The sequence below is a fragment of the Peromyscus maniculatus genome, chromosome X, assembly GCF_049852395.1.
Source record: "Peromyscus maniculatus bairdii isolate BWxNUB_F1_BW_parent chromosome X, HU_Pman_BW_mat_3.1, whole genome shotgun sequence".
NCBI classification, from domain to species: domain Eukaryota; kingdom Metazoa; phylum Chordata; class Mammalia; order Rodentia; family Cricetidae; genus Peromyscus; species Peromyscus maniculatus.
The window spans coordinates 126,945,832-126,964,532 of record NC_134875.1 but is presented as its reverse complement, the minus strand read 5'-3'; the positions used below and the strand labels follow the sequence as shown (position 1 = coordinate 126,964,532).

General features: G+C 39.3%; 1 protein-coding gene across 1 annotated transcript in view; it reads right to left on the bottom strand.

The window, feature by feature from the left end:
* Window positions 1–11,202, bottom strand: part of Efhc2 (EF-hand domain containing 2) — a 177,183-nt gene extending 165,981 nt beyond the window's left edge. Inside the window, exon 1 of the mRNA XM_006976872.3 lies at window positions 11,061–11,202. Within this exon, the coding sequence (XP_006976934.1) occupies window positions 11,061–11,102 (42 nt within the window). The 5' untranslated portion in view covers window positions 11,103–11,202. The remainder of the gene's footprint in view (window positions 1–11,060) is intronic.
* Between the last annotated feature and the right edge of the window lie 7,499 nt (window positions 11,203–18,701).

The window sequence follows — 18,701 nt, the reverse complement described above, 5'->3', positions numbered from 1 at the left end:
AGCCACTTTGTGATATTGGAGCTGTCAGGTCAAAATTAAGCATGCTGGAGCCTAGGTAAGGAGGGAGTAAAATTGCCTACTTCTCATTTGGCCATGCTTTTGACAATCTTCCCATCCTTAAGAATTTACATCTGGCCTTTCTGCAGCTGTAGTACACACCCAAGAGAAATGAAATCCTTTGAATTTGTGCTAGGGAACTCTGGAATTCCACCATGGGAACACTTCTCCTTAGGAGTCCCACTGAGAAATGTACATAAAACGTATCTGCTGCTCCTAAAAATGTGAAACAGAACACCAAGAAGAAGGAAATAAATGCCCTTCACCATGCCACAAACACTTTGAGTCATAACTTGCATAGGGACATCCTGATGCTTTCCTGGCTGCTTTGTCTAAGCCAAGCTTCCCAAGAGCCACTGTCCTGGTTGGTTTTTGTTGTTGTTGTTTGTTTGTTTGTTTTTGTTTTTGTTTTTTTGTCACCTTGAAACTAGCTAGAGTCATCTAGGAAGAGGAACCTCAATTAATAAAATGACTCTATCAGACTGCCTGTGGACAAGTCTATAGGCCATTTTATTGATTAATGTTTGATAGGAAAGGGCCCAGCCCACTTAGAGTGGTGCCACCCCTGAGGCATGTGGTCCTGCATGATAGAAGAAAGCAGGCTGAGCAAGCCATGGTGTCATGTTCCTGTCCTGACTTCCCTTCATGAAGTCTTGTGATCATATTGTTTACACAGTAGCAAAAAAGCAACTAAGGCAGCCATATAGCCTATTTCAGCAACACAGACAAATGACTTTCCTTCCCCCTCTCTATTCACTGATGTCCAAACAAGAATTATTTTGTTCCCTAGCATCAGTGGAAGACAACAGTGAGATGCTCACTCCCAACATGATCTTTTCAAGCTCTGTTTGTTCCTGTCTAGTTTTTAATTATGGTCACTGAAGGTAGAGAAAGATAATAGACAATCAGCTATTCAGGACCTGCCCTGTATAAGGAAAGTACTGAGAAGTACCCCAAAGAGCAATTGACCACAATTTCTTCATCAGTTGAGAACTACCATATCATCACAGGTGAACAAACCCAATTTAAGCAAAGTCCTAGGCAGAAGCCTAAATCCAAGGGTGCCATCTTGTCAGCTCCAATCTCTTGCTCCCAAGGAGCAAACAAAAGTAATGATGGGAAGGCCAGAAAGGATTTAAATCAAAATAGCTATTTGGGAGAATGTTCTTGTTTCCTTTCTGTTGCTGTCATAAAACAACTTGTGGGTAGGTGGGGAAGTCACTTAGGGGGAGGAAAGGAGTTTACTGGTTTATAATTGTATGTTACAGTTCATCACTGCATTAAAGTCACAAAGGTAAGAATTGGAGACAGCTGGTCACATCAAATCCATGGCCAAGAGCACAGAAATACATGTACCTATGTCAATGTATCCTAGATGACAAGGCTATGAAGTACAGTACAAAATGAAATGTGATTATTTACATGTTTTATATGTAAATAAAAGTATAGGAAAAGGCACTCTCATTTTTGGATTCAAAATAACATTTAGGAATATGAGCAAAATATTATGTAATTTTTAAAATATGAGGAGGCACTTCAAAAGGTGGCCAAGACCTGGCATGGTGGCACTCATTCCAGTACTAGGCAGGCTGAGACAGGAGAATCAGTGTGGAAGCCCACAGAGGGATTCCTAGTGAGAACTTACTCAGAGCCAGAGAATCTGAGCTTGCTTTACCCAGCAGGGCCTCAGGCTACAGGGTTCCTGGGAGGACAATTTGGGAGGCACAGACAGACTGGGACTGTGAAAGCTGAATGGAGCCAGGAATCAAAAGCCACACAGTTTCTGTTTGCTGGCACTGGGCCAGTGTGTGTCTCCTTTGAGAGATAGCTTTGTGGTTCATGCTGGCTGCAAGGAGTACTTTCTTGGAGTGCCCAGCTAGCAGCTTTTGCCACAGAACAGTTTTCACCTAGGGGAAAGCTAACTGAACGTGTCTCTGTAGCTGAGAGTGAGGCTTCAAAGATGCTTGTTTGAACTGAGTTGCAGGCAAGGGGAACTTCAATAAGTTTTGGTAATGGAATTCCTCATATTTGGAGCTGTTTGCTATATAAGGACTTCAGGGCAGCTGATGAGCCAGGCACTGATTTTGAGGGCTCAGAGGAACTTTAAGACAGATACCAGAACTGTCTTTTTAACTTTTCAGACTTAAATGGGATGGACAGGAATGGTTCAATCACAATGGGACAATTTTGACTTTACTTATGCATATAGACTCTATCAACTATGATGACTTATGAACTGTTTTGTGTATGCATATATGCTTTATTAACTGTGGTGACTCGAGTTGTTTTGTGGTAGAAATGAAACTTTTGTGTAAAAATGTAACTGTTTGGTGTAGGTATAGGGAAATTTGTTTTTTCTAACCAGAATTAAGGTGAAGCTTAAAAAATTATAAAGAAAAGGGGGAGTTAATATTCTTCAGTCTTTAATTTTTAAAAAAATGTATTTTTGTCCCTTGAGTGGATTAATGTTAACTTGTATTAATGTACCCTATGTTTTGTTAGCAAGAAATGCAAAAAGTTCAATTAAGAAGTTGCTTTTGGATGTTTGCTAAAGTTTATGAAGTATAAAGAGTTTGCTTTTGGATGTAAGTTTATGAGAATTGTAATTATGTATAATAATCTTCATGCTAGAATTATGATGCTAACATGTTAATGTTAATGGTGATACTAAGGAGTCTTTATATTTGATGCAGTTGCATCAGGAGTTTATTGATTTATTTGATGTGGTTGCATCAGAAGTTTATTGATTTTTATAAAGGGCTTGGTGCAGCTAAGACTGCTACAGACATCTTAGACTCATTCAAAAAGGACCTTCTATTTTTATCATCCTCTACTCTTTTACTGGGAGGTGTGGCAGCCATAGGGAGCATGAATATTGCTTTGATTGTTCCAGCTATTTGCAAGCTCTTAGTGGGAACCTGATTCTGAGTTGCATGGAGTCAGTCTCTGTACCTTCCCCTGCCAGAAGCTGATAGTCAGAAATGGGTAAGTCCTCCTTGCTAGCTGTCAACCTAAGACAGAGTACACTTGGCAGAAAGTGTATCTCAAAAGTGGGTAAGGCTGTCCAGTGAAGAAGATGACCTAATACAGGCACAGTCCATCTGAGGGGTCTGAGGGGCCCTTTATATTATTAAGAAGGGGGACCTGTGGGAACCCACAGAGGCTTCCTAGTGAGAACTTACTCAGGGTCAGAGAATCTGAGCTTGCTTTACCCAGCAGGGCTGCATAAAGAGATGATTTGGCCACTGGAGTAGTTACCAGGTGTTTGGAAGGGTCTACACTTGGCTGTGCTGTGTGCTTTGATCTTGCAAGGGTGAAGTCTTTTGCCTCTCCCCTTAGCATATTACAAAAAGCCCTTTTCAATAAAGGTAAGGCTGTTGGGTATTGACCCAGGGTCTCCTGAAGCTATCCTGTGTTTCTGTCTTTTTCGTCATCAGCTAGGTCTCTCTATCTATCAGTTTTTAATTCCTCTCTCCTCCACCTAAGACCCCTTCAAAAGGTAAGAGCTGGACTCCCACACATAGAGAGATCCTGTCTCAAAACAAACAATAACAACAACAAGAAAAAGAGAGGTGACTTAGACCAAAATGATAAAATGTCAATGGCTACTGGGAACAAAGTGATACAATTCTTTAAATCAGAACCATCCTGTAAGGGGGTAGGGAGATAGCTCAATGGGTAAAGAGGTTCCTGTACAAGCATCATGACCTGAGTTCAAATCTGCAGCACCCATGTAGAAAGCTGGATGCAGCAGTATGTGCCTGTAATTCCACAAGAGGATCTCTGGGCCTTTGGGACCAGTTACTCTTGCTCAAGCGGTGAACTCCAGGCTCAATGAGAAACCTAATTCAAAAAAATAAGATGGAGAAGTTTTGAGGAAGAAATCCAATGTTGACCTGTGGCCTCCATACATCATGTGCATGCACACTCACAAGTACACACAGACAAACACAACACATAAACATATACACATATACATGCACAAAATTAAATAATTTGATAATTAAAAAGCACACCCTGTACCATGGTATATCATAGACCCCTATTGTTTCATCTTCCCAGCAATGTCCTTCCACCAACTCCATCTAATAACTATTTATAACCATGTTTATCAGCCTTCTGTTACAATATCAAGTATTGAGATAATCAACTTATAAGAACAAATGCTTGCAGTTTTAGAGGTTTCAGTCTATGGGTGGTTGGCCCCATTGTGTTAGGGCCTGAGATGATGACAAACATCATGGTAGGAGGATGTGGAGGAAAATTGCTCATCTGTGGCAGCCAGGAAGCAAGGAGATGAAGAAAAGGAGGCAGGAGTCCTAATATCCCCTGGGGATATATTCTCCCAGTGACTTAACTTCTGTCCACTGGGCCTCATCCCTTTAAGATACCACCACCTCTGTATAGCACCATAGTCTGGATACCAAACCTTTATAACACATGTACCTTTGGAGAACATTTATCCAAACCATTGTAACAGCTTTATTTGTATTATAAAGTATCATCAAATTAACCCACTCAAAATGAACAATTCAATGTGCTTTGATAAAATGATAGTTGTGCATCATCATGAGAATCTGATTTTAGAACACTTTTATCATCCTCAAAGGAAATTCCATTACCCCTCTTACCCCACATAGCCTTAGGTAAACACTCATCTACTTGTTCCTCCTATATATCAGCCCACTCACATCTTACACAAGCAGGATCATATAATACAGTATCTTTTGCATATTGTTCTTTAATGGTTTAGCTATGCTGTAACATGTATGAGTACTTCATTTCTTTCTACAGCTGAATAGTATTCTAGCACAAAGCATGATAGCACATGCCTGTAAACCTAACAAAAGGATTGCAAGTTTGGGGTCAACCTGGCTTACAAATTAAGTGTGAGGATAACCTGAGCTACGTTGAGATCCTATCTCTAAAATCCAAGTGAAAAAAATGTAAAATAATTTGATTTTGTGTAGAAACCACATTCATTTTCTGCCAACCACTGTCAACCAATAAGTTGACAGCCATTCAGGTTATTTCTATTTTTAGCCATTACAAAGGATGCCAGACTGGAGCTACTGCTTATGTGAACTTTGCTTAGCATGTACAAGGACTGAAGGCCAATCTGAAGCACCAAAATAATAATCATAATAATAAAATTTATAAAATGATGTACAATTCTCTCATAAACTCATGTGCATGTGTTTCCTTAGGTAGATACTTAGGAGTGTTGTGTCACACAGTGACTCTATGTCCTTGCCAACACTTACCTTTTTTTTTTTTGCTACAGTCACTCTATGGTCTGAAATGGTATCTTATTTTGTATTTAATAATTTGCATGCCTCTACTAAGTAAAGTTATTAAACTTCTTTTCATGTGCATATTTGCTATTTCTATATTTTCATTAGAGAAATGTTTATTCTAACCATTTTCCAATTTTAATTGGATTATTGCCTTAGTTGTTGAGTTCTGAGGATTCCTTTTATATTCTCATTCTAGCTCCCTTATCAGATATATGGTTTGCAAACATTTTCTCCACATTATGTACTGGCTTTCTTTTCAGTTTCCTGATGGCCTCTTTTAAGGCATAACTTTGGTGATGTATTATAGTATTATTTGTAACAGCAAAAGGCAGAAAATACCAAGTTGATGGGCTGAATAAACTATTGTTAGTACACACAATGGGGTAGCTCTATAGCTATGAAAAGCAATGAGGCCTAACTGTATATCCTATTAAGTGACTTTCAAGATATGCCATTAAATGAAATTTTTAAAAAAGATTCGAGAGAATAAGCAGAGGCTACTATCTATTTAATAAAGTGAAAGAAATAAATACTTTTGAGAAATTGTTATTTTAAAAACAGACTGAAGAGAGACAGAGCCAAAAAGGAAAAAAGAGAGAAGCAAGGAAGGGGGAGAAGTGGTGGGGAGAGAGAAATCATTTTTTAAGTTTTTCTTAGAAAAAAGGAGGAAGAAAAGTTGTGAGGTCATGAGCCCAGTCTCATTTGGTAAATTTGACTTTGAAACCATGCAGTGTTTTTACATTATAATGAAACAACAAGACAAGAATTCAAAACACAATGAAAATATTGAAGCTAATTGGGTATGGAGCTGATGACAAAACTCTACTCACAGCAATTATATAAGTGAAATTGAAAACTAATAATTTAGAGCATTTATTTAGTAGAGGTAATGTACTGGGTTCAAGCCATAATATCGCCAAATACTACATGCTCCACAGATGTATTACTACATATTTACTCAACTTACTCAATTACTACAAATTACTCACCTAGTAATTTGGAAATGCATTCTTAGTGAAAGATATCCTTAAAACACAGAAAGCTATGATATTAAGAACTCTTTAAAAATCTAAATAGTCAATAATCAATAGTCATTGTTATTTGTGTTAGAAATTCTAAGGATATATATTTGTGGTGAGACTAGCAAGTAACTAATTATTAACAATGTAAGTAAACTAAAGAAAAATCCTAAAACTCTTAATTTGCATTGGAAATACCAGTTTGAATGTATCTTGTATTTTTTTCTTTAAAATATATGCATATTTCCTAACCTTGTTTTAAGAGCAATAAAATTCAAGCTGCAAATTGGGAGAAAATATTAGAAGCCCACATAGCAACAACAGATGTTTATTCAACAACAACAAAAGTAAGGTATCGATCCAATTAAAACAAGTAAAAGACTGATGGACATTTTTCAAAGGAGATTACAAATGGTTAACAATCTATCAACATCCCAGACATTAGGGAAATTAAAATTAAAATGAAATATACTATATGTCCATTAAAATGGCTAAATCCCCCCACCCATCACAGCCCCACCTGCTGGTCATCAGACAAGTCTCCTGTGAGCAGGCCACTCCACCACCATCCCCAGTGGCATCAAAGGGACCTGGAGGCACAACCTACACCTACACCTACAACTATGGGAGGAAGAGATGAGTGGCTGCTCTCCCAGCTGGGCAGCCCTGCTTTCTAGGACCTAGGTCCCAAGGCACTTCCTGTGCTCCCCCCCCCACCCATCAAAGCCACAGTAGGGGGTCAGCAGGCTAGTCTCCTCTGACCAGGCTGTTCTAGTGGCTCAGAGGCCCCAGGAGGCACAGCCACCACCTGCACTGATTGGAGGAAGAGCCCCAACAGCCAGTCAGCAGGCACTCCACCACCAGCACCAGTGGCATCAGAGGCCCCCTGAAGGCACAGATATCACCTGCACTGATTAGAGGAAGAGCAGCCCCAGAGGCACAAGGACTACCTGCACCAACTGGAGAAAGAATCAACACCTGTACCTATAATTACTCCAAACCCAGATGGGAAGACAGCAGTTTAAGAATACATTCAACAACATAAATAGTAAAATGTCAACACCAGAGCCTAGTGGTTCTACAACATCAAGACCTGTACATCACAACACAGATGAAGCAGAAGAAAACGACCTTAAAAATACTTTATGAAGATGATAGAAGCCCTTAAAGAGGAAATGAAAACTTCCCTTAAAGAAATGGAGAAAAAGACAAACAAAAAATCGAAAGAAATCAATAAATCCCTTAAAGAAAGCCAAGAAAAAAAAAACAATCAAACAGGTGAAGGAAATAGTTCAACACTTGAAAACTGAAATAGAGGCAATAAAGAAAACACAAGCTGAGGGAATTCTGGAAATGGAAAATCTGGGTAAATGAACAGGAACTACAGATGCAAGCATAACCAACAGAATACAAGGGATGGAAGAGAGACTCTCAGCCATTGAAGATATGATAGAGGAAATAGATTTATCGGTCAAAGAAAATGTTAAATCCAACAAATTCTTAACACAAAACATCCAGGAAATCTGGGACACCATGAAAAGGCCAAACCTAAGAATAATAGGGATAGAAGTAGGAGAAGAATTCCTGCTCAACGGCACAGAAAATATATTCAACAAAATCATAGAAGAAAACTTTCCAGATGTAAAGAAGAACATTACATGAAGGTACAAGAAGCTTACAGAACACCAAATAGACTGGACCAAAAAAAAGTCCCCTCGCCATATAATAATCAAAACACTAAGAGCTGCAAAGGAAAAGGCCAAGTAACATATAAAGGCAAACCTATCAGAATTACACCCGACTTCTCAATGGAGACTATGAAAACCAGAAACTCCTGGACAGCCACTAAGAGACCATGGATGCCAACCAGACTACTATATCCAGCAAAACTTTTAATCACCATAGATGGAGAAAACAAGATATTCCATGACAAAACCAGATTTAAACAATACTTATCAACAAACTCTCTCAATATGCTTGGGAAATGGAGGCAGGAGGATCAGGAGTTCAAGGTCATCCTTGGCTAAATAGTAAATTCCAACTGAGGCCAGACTGGGATACATAAGACCCTGTCTCATGGTAGGGAGTCAATTTCTTATCAAGTTAAATATACATACATCATATGACCAGTTGGGAATTTATATGAAATTCAAGTGTACCACCACTCATAAGAAATGACCATTTTGCTGCATTTTTTGAGACAGCATCTCTCTGCAGCCCTGGCTGTTTTTGAACTCACTAAGGCTGTCCTGAAACTCAGTATGTAGACCAGGCTGGCCTTAAATTCACAGAGAGTTGCCTGCTTCTACCTCTAAGTACAGGGATTAAAGGCATGTAAAAATGAATGTTCAACTTCACTAGGAAGTGCAGATTAAAACAACAAAAGTAGAGGTGGGATAGACTGGAGAGATGGGTATGTAGTTAAGAGTGCTTGCTGCTCTTCCAGAGGGCCCAAGTTTGGTTCCCAGAAGCCACAACAACTCACAATTCTCCTTTAACTCCAGCTCCCTCTTCTGATGCCCTCTTCTGCCTTCTAAAGACATTTGAACACACATGGCAAATACACTTGTACACACGTAAATAAATCAAAAACTAAAAATAAATCTTTATGACTACAAAGAATTGCAGTACATCTACTGACCAAATCTGTAAAATTTAAAAAGACTAAACAATATGAACATTTAGAAGTAAAAAATATAAATAAAAAATGCTGATGGAAATGAAAATTATCACTTTGCAGAGTCCACTAAAGCTCCCATATCAGTGCCATACAATCCAGCAATCATCCTGAAAGAAATGAACAAGAGAATCATAGCAAGAGCATTTGTAAAAGCCCCAAAGAAGCTGTCTATCAAGAGTAAAATATACAGAAGGATCTAGATACAGGACATATCCATACAATGGAACATTATCCACATGGACAAATCTCGAAAGCATAATGCAGAACTAAAAAAGTCACAAAACAAAAAGCACAGGACATTTCCACATACAAAAAGGTTCAAAACCAGGCCAAAGGTAAAAAGTAAATCTTATTTTTTTATATTGACAAAAGTCAAAATAGTGGTTACATTTGGAGAATGGCGTAAGGGTTAAAAGGGAAAAAAGAGCCATAGAGTTCCATACAAGATGCTCAGTTAAATTTGAATTCGAAACAAGTAATATTTTAGTTTAAATAGGTCCCAGGCAATATTCAGAACATTTATTTTTACCTGCTAAAAATGGCAACCATAGTCAAGGGGCTGCTTTGAGAGTAGGGGTAGTATTCCATTTCTTGGTGTTCATTTCACAACCATCCATTGTGCATTTTTCTGCACATGTGTTATATTTCCCAATAAAAAAGTTTTAAAAAAAGCAAAGTACACTCAGTACTATGTTGCTGATTTTAAAATATCTCATCCAAGCACTCTTTTTCCCTTCCCACCCTTAATCATTGCATGTGAGAGCTGAGATTCTTCTGCAGGCAGTGGGCAACAGTAATCAGCATAGCAGAGCCAAAAGCTGTAGGCTCTGCTTACATTTTTTATTAAAATTACTTTTGCACAGCATGCTTCTTTATTTCTGGAATCTTTTTTCATGCCCTCCTTCTTGGAGCCTTTCTTATTTGGCTGACTTAATCTTACCAAAGAGCAGTGCTATGCTTCAGAGGCCAGTCTCTAACTTACATCAGCCAAGAAATGAAAGGCACAAAGCAATGTTCGAAGTTGAACCGACTAACTGACGTGAGGGGTTAAAAATCAAACTCAGATGAAAAGTCTACAAATAATACTGGTACTCTAGGGCCAGCAACTCAGATACAAACACTGCTCAGAATTTGTAGTCAATTTGGTGCACTGAATGCTTTGTAAACTTTGATCAGAGGTTTACAAACACCTTGAGTGGCTCCATGTGAATTCCTTTTTATCATTTTTTAATACCTTCTCCTAAATGGCACTGGCAAACCCAAGTAAAGGGCAGTAACTTCTAGAGAACAAAAGCCTGACTAGTTTTCCTCCTGTTAGGTATATTGCTACATTGCTGAGTTCTTTAATGTTCTGGGGGGGGTTGTGATGTTTGGGGGGGGGGTTGTTTGTTTTGTTTTGTGTGTTTGTACTTTCATCTTGTACTCCAGGTTTAGGTACCTGTCTTCATAGTGTGGTACTAAACTTTATAGGCAAATAGAAGGCCTCCCTATCTGCCATGCCTCCTGCCGGATTTCCTCTATTTAATAACAAAATCTTTTTTTTTTCCACTCAGTGTACTAAAGATAATAATTAAATTCATGGGCTGTAAAGACTAGCTGCCTGAAAGAAAATCAGCATCACCACGAAGACCAGCTCTGGGCCTCAGTTTCTTCAACTGTAAATGGGAACAAAAATGGTTATCTAATTCAAACAGCTGTTGAGAATACCCAAGGCGATTAAAGCACATCACCGAACACACTTTAAACACTCCGTGGTTTTTATCATCACTACCACCAGCTACTTTGGACGGCCCTGCTACCTGTACTTAGATGTCACCTAAGGAAAACATTCAGATGCACTTTGAGAGGAAGTGAGGAGGGAGCACGAAGTTTGGTTTTAGGTGTACTCAGCGCACAGGAGGAAAGGGAAGAAACTAGCTCTCCCGTAAGATCTAGGGAGCTGAACACTCCCGGATCCTGTCTGAACCCCAGGATCTGGCCAGGACCTCGGGCGTCCTGCCTACTCACATTGCGGTTAAAGCTGTTGCCAGGCAGAAGTGGCAGAGCCATGCCTGTCAGCGTCCGATGAGGATCGAGGATCTGACCAGAGAAATCTGACCAGGCAAAGGCCTCAACGGCCGCTTGTTTGACCCCTGCGTTACCAGGAGACAGGAGGTAGCGTCACGGAGGGAGGAGGGGCTATGATTGGCGGGGTAGGGGGCTTTGGGCGGGGCTTAGGGCAGAGCCCAGGCCTGGGAAGGGGTGGGGCGAAGCAGAGGCCAGAGGCGGTGGCGAGGCCGAGACCAGAGGGCCCCTCCTGTCCCTGGTCTCCCTGCCCAACCCACCCGCACAAGCAGCCTAGTCCTGGCCTCACTGGTCCCCGCCCACACAGTGAACTGCTGGGTTTCCACCCACGTCGCTTTCGGCTTTCACTCCTTTTTCCTAGAGCTCAAATCCTCCCGTGACCTTCAGCTCACAAATTCTTGCCACAACATTGTTTGCCATTTTGTTATTAAATTTAATTAAAATGCCCAGAAAAGTGCAGAAATAAGACGGACGCCTAAGAGGTCACAGAGCTGTGTTGCAATTACACATTGTAATTAAAAATTTCAAGATGAATCTAAAATCACTCACAACCTACAGGGAAACCCATTCCAGCAGTAACCATGACCTTCAATCCTTCCTCTTGATCCTTTCATATATGAACTAAACATGGAAGATATAAGGTCCAATCAGAAGTGGCCAGAGCAGGGTCAGGTGGCATAAAATGAGACTCTAACCCAGCATGGTGTCGTGCACCTGTAATTCTAGTACTCAGGAGGCTAAGATAAAAGGATTACCTGAGTTCCAAGCCAACCTGGGCAACATTGTGAGATTATGTCCAAAGCCAAAAACAAGCAAACAAACACCAGACGCCTAGAACGAAAATCTACAGTTAATTGCCCACAGCTCTGCTGGCTGGACACCCTACTATATTTATTGCTCCCTCTGCTACTTCTGTTGAGACCTCTCCCCCCATTTACGGCTTGCCTTATTCTCTTCCTTAGAAGTGGCAGTGGGAATAACTGGTCATCTTACAGAGCCTTCATTTGTGAAATTCAAAACGCAGTTGTTACTCTCTTCTTCAGGAAGCTGATCTGCCTTCCCCTTCAGGCCATCAAACTCCTTAGCTAGGTCTAGAGCCTTTGTCAAATGGACTTTTGAACTGTTTCGTCTGCTGCTTCACCTCTCCCCTCCTCTGCCCCAGCTCCAAGAAACCTCTCTAGCTGTTTGCACCAGGCTCTCCTGGTGGAAATCACACTGTCTTCTTGAAACATGCCTTTCTTCCTATGCTTTATTGAGGTAACCCTTTCTTGTCTTCTGGGACTTGGTTTAGTGAGAGAGAGACAGGTTTTGCCACTGCAGGGAAATGATTGTTCTCTCAGGTCCCTTCCCACCCCTCCTCCATCTGCATTAAGCACAATACACACTAATTGCTGCCTTCCTCCTGCTGCATTGTAATCATGTGTTTGCTTGAATTTTCTTCAAATGCCTGAAAAAAAAATTCTTCAAAGACAGAGATTGTTCTTCCACAATCTCCGTCTTTATTTTCTGTGTTTACAGAGTTCACATTTTGACTTGCCTCCCACACAAGCTATTTGCCATGGGCATGCCCTCGAAGCCCTGAGTAAGCCACTGCTCTTTTTACCTATGGATTTTATATTTGAGATCTCTACATTTTCACAGGTCTATTAGACGGAGTTCATCCATCTAATGTGCACTCTGTGATTTGAACGTCAATTAGTTACCCATCTGGGGTCATCTACTGATGACAATTACTGTTTTCAATGTTTTACTAATCACCAACAATAAAGAAAGCAGTGAGTGACCTAAACCTCTTCTTTTTGTTTTGTTTGGGGTGTTTTCTTTTGAGACAGTCTCACCATGTAGCTCAGGCTGGGCTCAAACTGACAAACTGGTAGTTCTCCTGCCCCTTTCTGATGATTTTAAAAATACTTCCTTTTTGTTACTTTCTAAAGTGAACTAATTTCAAAGTACTAGAAAAGTTGCAACAATAGAAACTCAGCCTGGTGGCACAGGCCTGTGATGCCAGCTACTTGGGAGACTAAAGCAAGACAATCACAAGTTCAAGGGAGCTCAAGGTCAGTCTAGACTACTTATAGAGCCCTTAACTCAAAATAAAAGTAAAAATGTAAAAAAAAAAACCAATCAAACAAACAACAACAACAAAACAGGCTAGGGATGTGGTTCAATGGAGAGTGCTTGCCTAGAAAGCACAGGACCACCCATTAGAAAACAGTACAACTAACTCCCATTTACACTTCATCCAAATTCGACTGTTTTGTCTTAGTACATTGGTTTTACTATTCTCTCTATATTAGGACTTTGTTATTGTACAACAGCAGACATAACATGTCTTTGTCCCTGAATACTTCAGCATTACCTCCTAAAAACAATGATAGTCTCTTACTTAACTGAAGTACAGCTGAAAATCAGAAAATTAGTATGAATACCATTATCTTATCTAAAATTTAAATCTTGTCAACTCTCCCAATAATGCCCTTTTGTCCAGAATCTGATCCAATATCATATGTGGCTCTTAGTTTTCATGGCTTGCTGTTCTCCTTTAATCTGGAATAGCTCTTCCATCTTTTTTACCTGACCTGACCCGACATTGAGAGGATAAAGCTCAATGTCGGGGGAAATAAGTCCTCAAGTTTATGATAACTAATGTGTCCTTTGGGTTATAGCTTGGGACAGAAATGCCACAAAGAGGAAGACTATGTTCTCTTAGTTCAGCAAAGGAGCAAACACATGACACTGTAATCTTACCATGACTGGTGATGGTCACTTGGGATTAGATGCAGTGTACCAACTTTTTGTTCAATAGACAAGAAAACAGATATAGATATGCACAGAAAGAAATATGTCACAAGCTAGGAGTCTCCACCAATAATTCCACTTTCAATTAGCACAGTAGAATGCCTGCTCTTGTTTCCCCCTTTGCATATGTATATGTGTGTGGTATTTTCATACATGTTCACATATGTGTGGGTGCATGTGCACAAGTATGTAGAGGTGAGAAGTTCGTGTCTGTTTTCTTCCTGGATCATTCTCCACTTTATATTCTGAGCCAGAGTCTCTCACAAAAGTAAGAAATCACTGTTGGGGCTAGTCTAGCTAGCCACTTGCCCTGGGGATCCCATCTCTACCTCCTGAGGGTTATTGTTGTGGAATAATCTTTTTGTACTCTGTGAAGATGTGTCGCTCTGATTGGTTTAATAAAAAGCTGAATGGCCAATAGCTAGGCAGGATTTCCAGGCAGAGAGGACACTGGGAAGAAGAAGGGTGGAGACACCAGGAGACAGAGAGGACACAGAGTAAAGGTAAACAAGTCATGTAAAAGAACATAGATTAAAAGATACGGGTTAAGTTATAAGAGCTAGTTAGAAACAAGCCTAAGCTATCGACCAAGCTTTTATAATTAATAATAAGTCTCCATGTCCTTATTGGGTAGCTGACGGTCTGACAAAAAAAAGTCTTACTACAGGTTATGATTACAGGTTTCACAGGTTCTATCCAGCTTTTTACATGGGTATTGGAATCCAAACTTTAGTCCTTAGCCTTCTGTAGCAAGGATTTTATCTACTGAGCCATGTCCCCAGCTCTGGTGTTCCCCTTTCTGCATCTCAAACCTTAGAAACCCGGTTCAAATGAGCATCAAAACATTTACTTATTTGTCCAAAACAACACCACAAAAGCAATTTTAGGTCATCCAACTGGGCGATGAGTAGCTTTGTGGCAGAATACCTGCTTAGTGTACAGGGGGGCCTAAGCTTCTTCCTAGCCCCATGAGAGTAAAAAGCACCTAACAGGTCTGTGTAAAAATCAAACCTACCATGTGCTCCACTATTTGTTCACAGCACTTTCCTTTAGACTTAATGCTTACAGTCAAAATACCAAGCTCCAAACTTTCTTGGGTTTGTTTCCCTCTCTGTGTTTGTGGTACTTATATTATTCATTTGTAAGTCAGTTTGGTTCATTCATCTATTGATAGTCCACATTATTTATTCACTGTCTTATTGTATATAATTTGTATGTCTTATTTTGATCTGGTTAGTTTGGCAAATTATTTATTTATTCTTCTTTCATCAATTCAGCTCATTTTCTTTTCTACATCATTATTGCTTTTCTGCAACCACACTTATTATTTTATTACTTATGATTTCTTTGAGCACATTTGCTTTTGTGACTTTCAAAGTTAATACAATTTATGCATTTTATTTATGTTTATTTTAAACTACATATTTTCTTGCAATCTCTAAATGTATCCAATATTCTCTGATATCTAGTATTTTTATTTCTTTTTTTGCTATTTGTTTGTTTTGTTTTGTTTTTAACCTTAGTGTTGTTTAATACATTTTCAATTTCTAGTTGGAATGAATGTATGAAAAACTTCATATTTGGTTTTATTATAGCTTGATGGCATTGTGCTAAGAAAGGGGCTCGGAATCTTTCAAGTGGTATAGGACTTCCTGATGTTTTCTTTGGGATCTAATATTTGTGCAGTTGAGAAGGAAGGTCTCTAATGGGTTCTAAAGTTCAATGTGTCTAGTTATCATGTTACTCACTATTTCTGTATCATTACTGTGTCTGACACTTGATCTGCTTTGTGCTGAAAGGCTTCTACTAGCCTGTGTTTCCATCTGTATCTTCTTGGAACTGTAGCTATTGCTTTTAAAAGATGATTAGGGAGAGGGATGTGCATGAATACAACAGCTCTTGCTTAGAATGCATGAGGCCCAAGTTCCATACCCCCAAAATAAGTCAATGATGATTACTAAGTGGTATAGATTTTTATAACAATTACATTTACATTGTAAAATGGTTTTCATGGCTCAGCAGTTAAGAACACATACTACTCTTACAGAGAACTTGAGCTTAGTTCCCTACACTCATAGCCAGTGCCAGTGACTAATAACTGTCTGTAACTCAAGGTCCATGAGAACTATTTACTCTTTTAAGAGCCAAGATATATGATTGTGCCCCACTTTCCAAATGATATAATAATATGAAATTTCTTTTCTCTTACAGTACAAGGGATGGAACCCAAGACCTTGAAAGTGCTGGGCAAACATAACATACCACTGAGATGAAGTTTCAGTCCTTAAAATTCCTTTTAAAGTGACTACATATGAAACACAGAAAATTGTATATCACTGTGCATAATTGTATTTACAAAAGACTTTAATTCTTTTTGGATGTATATGTTCTCATTAAAAATTAAGATAATGTTATACCCACTGGTACAATAGTATGGCATCATGAGGCTAGTTACCTCATTGTGACTTCTGGTTGGATTTGAGGCTAGCTGCGTGGGGAGGGAGAGATTTCATGTCTGAGACTATAATTCTGGTGAAAATCCCATGACTTGGGAGGTCATAAGTCCGAGAGTAGAACTCACTGTTATTTTGTTCAATGGTTGTCTTACTACTCTACTGCTGTGATAGGATACAATGACCAATGCAGCTTATAGAAGAGTTTATTGGGGGCTTGCTTATAGTTTCAAGGTTTAAAGTCCATGACCATTGTGATAGGGAACACAGCAGCAGGCAGTCAGATAAGTGCTGGAGCAATAGCTGAAAACTTACATCCTGATCCACAAGTAGGAGGCAGAACAAGCTAACTGGGAAAGGCATTGGCTTTTGAAACTTCAAATCCCACCCCCAATGACAAACCCTCTCCAACTAGGCTACACCTCCTAATCTTTCCCAAACAGTTCTACCAACTGGGACCAAACATTCAAATACATAAGCCTATGGGGAGCATTCTCATTCAAATCAGCACATGACCATGTTGTCAAATTGTCTTCTTTTAGAAGTTATGTTTTTACTGTAGGCCAGAGAAGCTTCTTTTGCAGTGGGCAGGAGTTAATGCAGAAAGGAATAATTAGTTAAAATGCTGAGAATAAGAGACTGAGTACTCAGCTCTAAATTGTTCATCTATATCAACCTCTACCCCCAAGGCTCAGAGAACACTATGGAAGAAAAGATGGAAAGAATGTAAAAGCCTGGGGATGGGGAGGAACACTATAAAATACTGTCTTCTGGACTTGGCATAGCTATCACATTCATGAACTCAGAAGCTGTGGTTACCTACACAAGTTCAAGATAGCCATCCTGCATAGATGATGGAGGTGCTGTCCAGGCCCCACTCCTTACTGAGGAGCTATTTGACACTGATAGAGACTGGGGTTCTTTATTCCTTTCAAATAGATGCCGCCAGTGACATCTGACTTCCGACTATACCCCCAACTTCTAAGGGCAACTAATATCTTCCAAAAGCATCAAGCTGGGGACAAGGAACAAAGATTAAACATATAAGTCTTTGGAGAATATCCTAAAGTCAAACTATAGTATAATTTCATACATACTTTTATTACTGAAGCTTATTTTCTTACACTGGTCAACATGGTTCTTTCTAAAGAGTAAGTATTAGAATGTTTCCCTTAAAAATAGTACCAAAACCTCTATGGGTACTCAAAACACTTCTATAAAGTAGCACAACATTTTCATAGACTGATCTACTTCTAGTTTAGCTATTGTGCTGGTTAGCTATCCATTTGACACAGCTGGTGTTAACAGGGAAGAGGGAATCTCAGCTGAGAAAATATATCTGTCAGAGTGGCCTATAGCAAGCCTGTGGAACATTTTCTTGATTCATTATTGTGTAGGAATGGCACAGCCCATTATGGGTGGTGCTGACCCTAGGCAGGTGGCTCTGGGTTATATAAGGAAGTAAGCTGAGCAAGCCATGGAAAGGGATTGAACTTCTAGGTTCCTGCCTTGAGTTTTTATCCTGACTTCCCTTCCTGATGGACTGCAATTGGGACATAGACGCCAAATAAATCCCTTCTTCCCCAAGTTGTTCTTGGTCAATGTTTTATCATAGCAATTGAAAGCAAAGTGAAACATCCATGATACTTAATATAATATAAAGACTATATAAATAACTGTTATACCCTTCTAATGTTCAATGATAGGGTAGGATAACTATGGCTAACAAAAATTATATGTTTCACACAAGTTGCCAAAGGACTCTGAATGGTCACAACATGAAGACATGATAAATGTCTTAGGTAGTGGATATGCCAATTACCTAAAATGATTATTATACATAAGATATGTATATTGAAATACCATGTGGTATGTTCTGAACATACCCAATTATTATTTTCTAGTTAAAAATACATTTAAAACAGTTATACTGAAGCACTTAGGTGATAATGGCAAGGTATAGAGTCTATCCATGTTTAGTGTAGATGCCATTTTAAAAATCTTTTTGGTTGAATGTTGGGTACAGAGGGCAGATTGTTGGTCATCTAATCAACAATTTTAATTAATCTCTTGTGTTCATGGGGCACCACTTTTCTTTCTTGTGCTGGTTGACTTTCCTTCATAGTGGATTTTTTTTCTCATGTGTCTACTAATGTTTATGGTGATCCCACTTATGGTAACTCAACAAAGCTGTAACTAACTCCTGCTTATATGGAGTGTTTTCTCTACTATGCCATAGTCCATGTAAACTGTCCACTATTTTGTCACAACCATATTCTATACACACAGGCCTATTTTTTCTATGTAGATACTTTTTAAAAAGCAGTTCTAA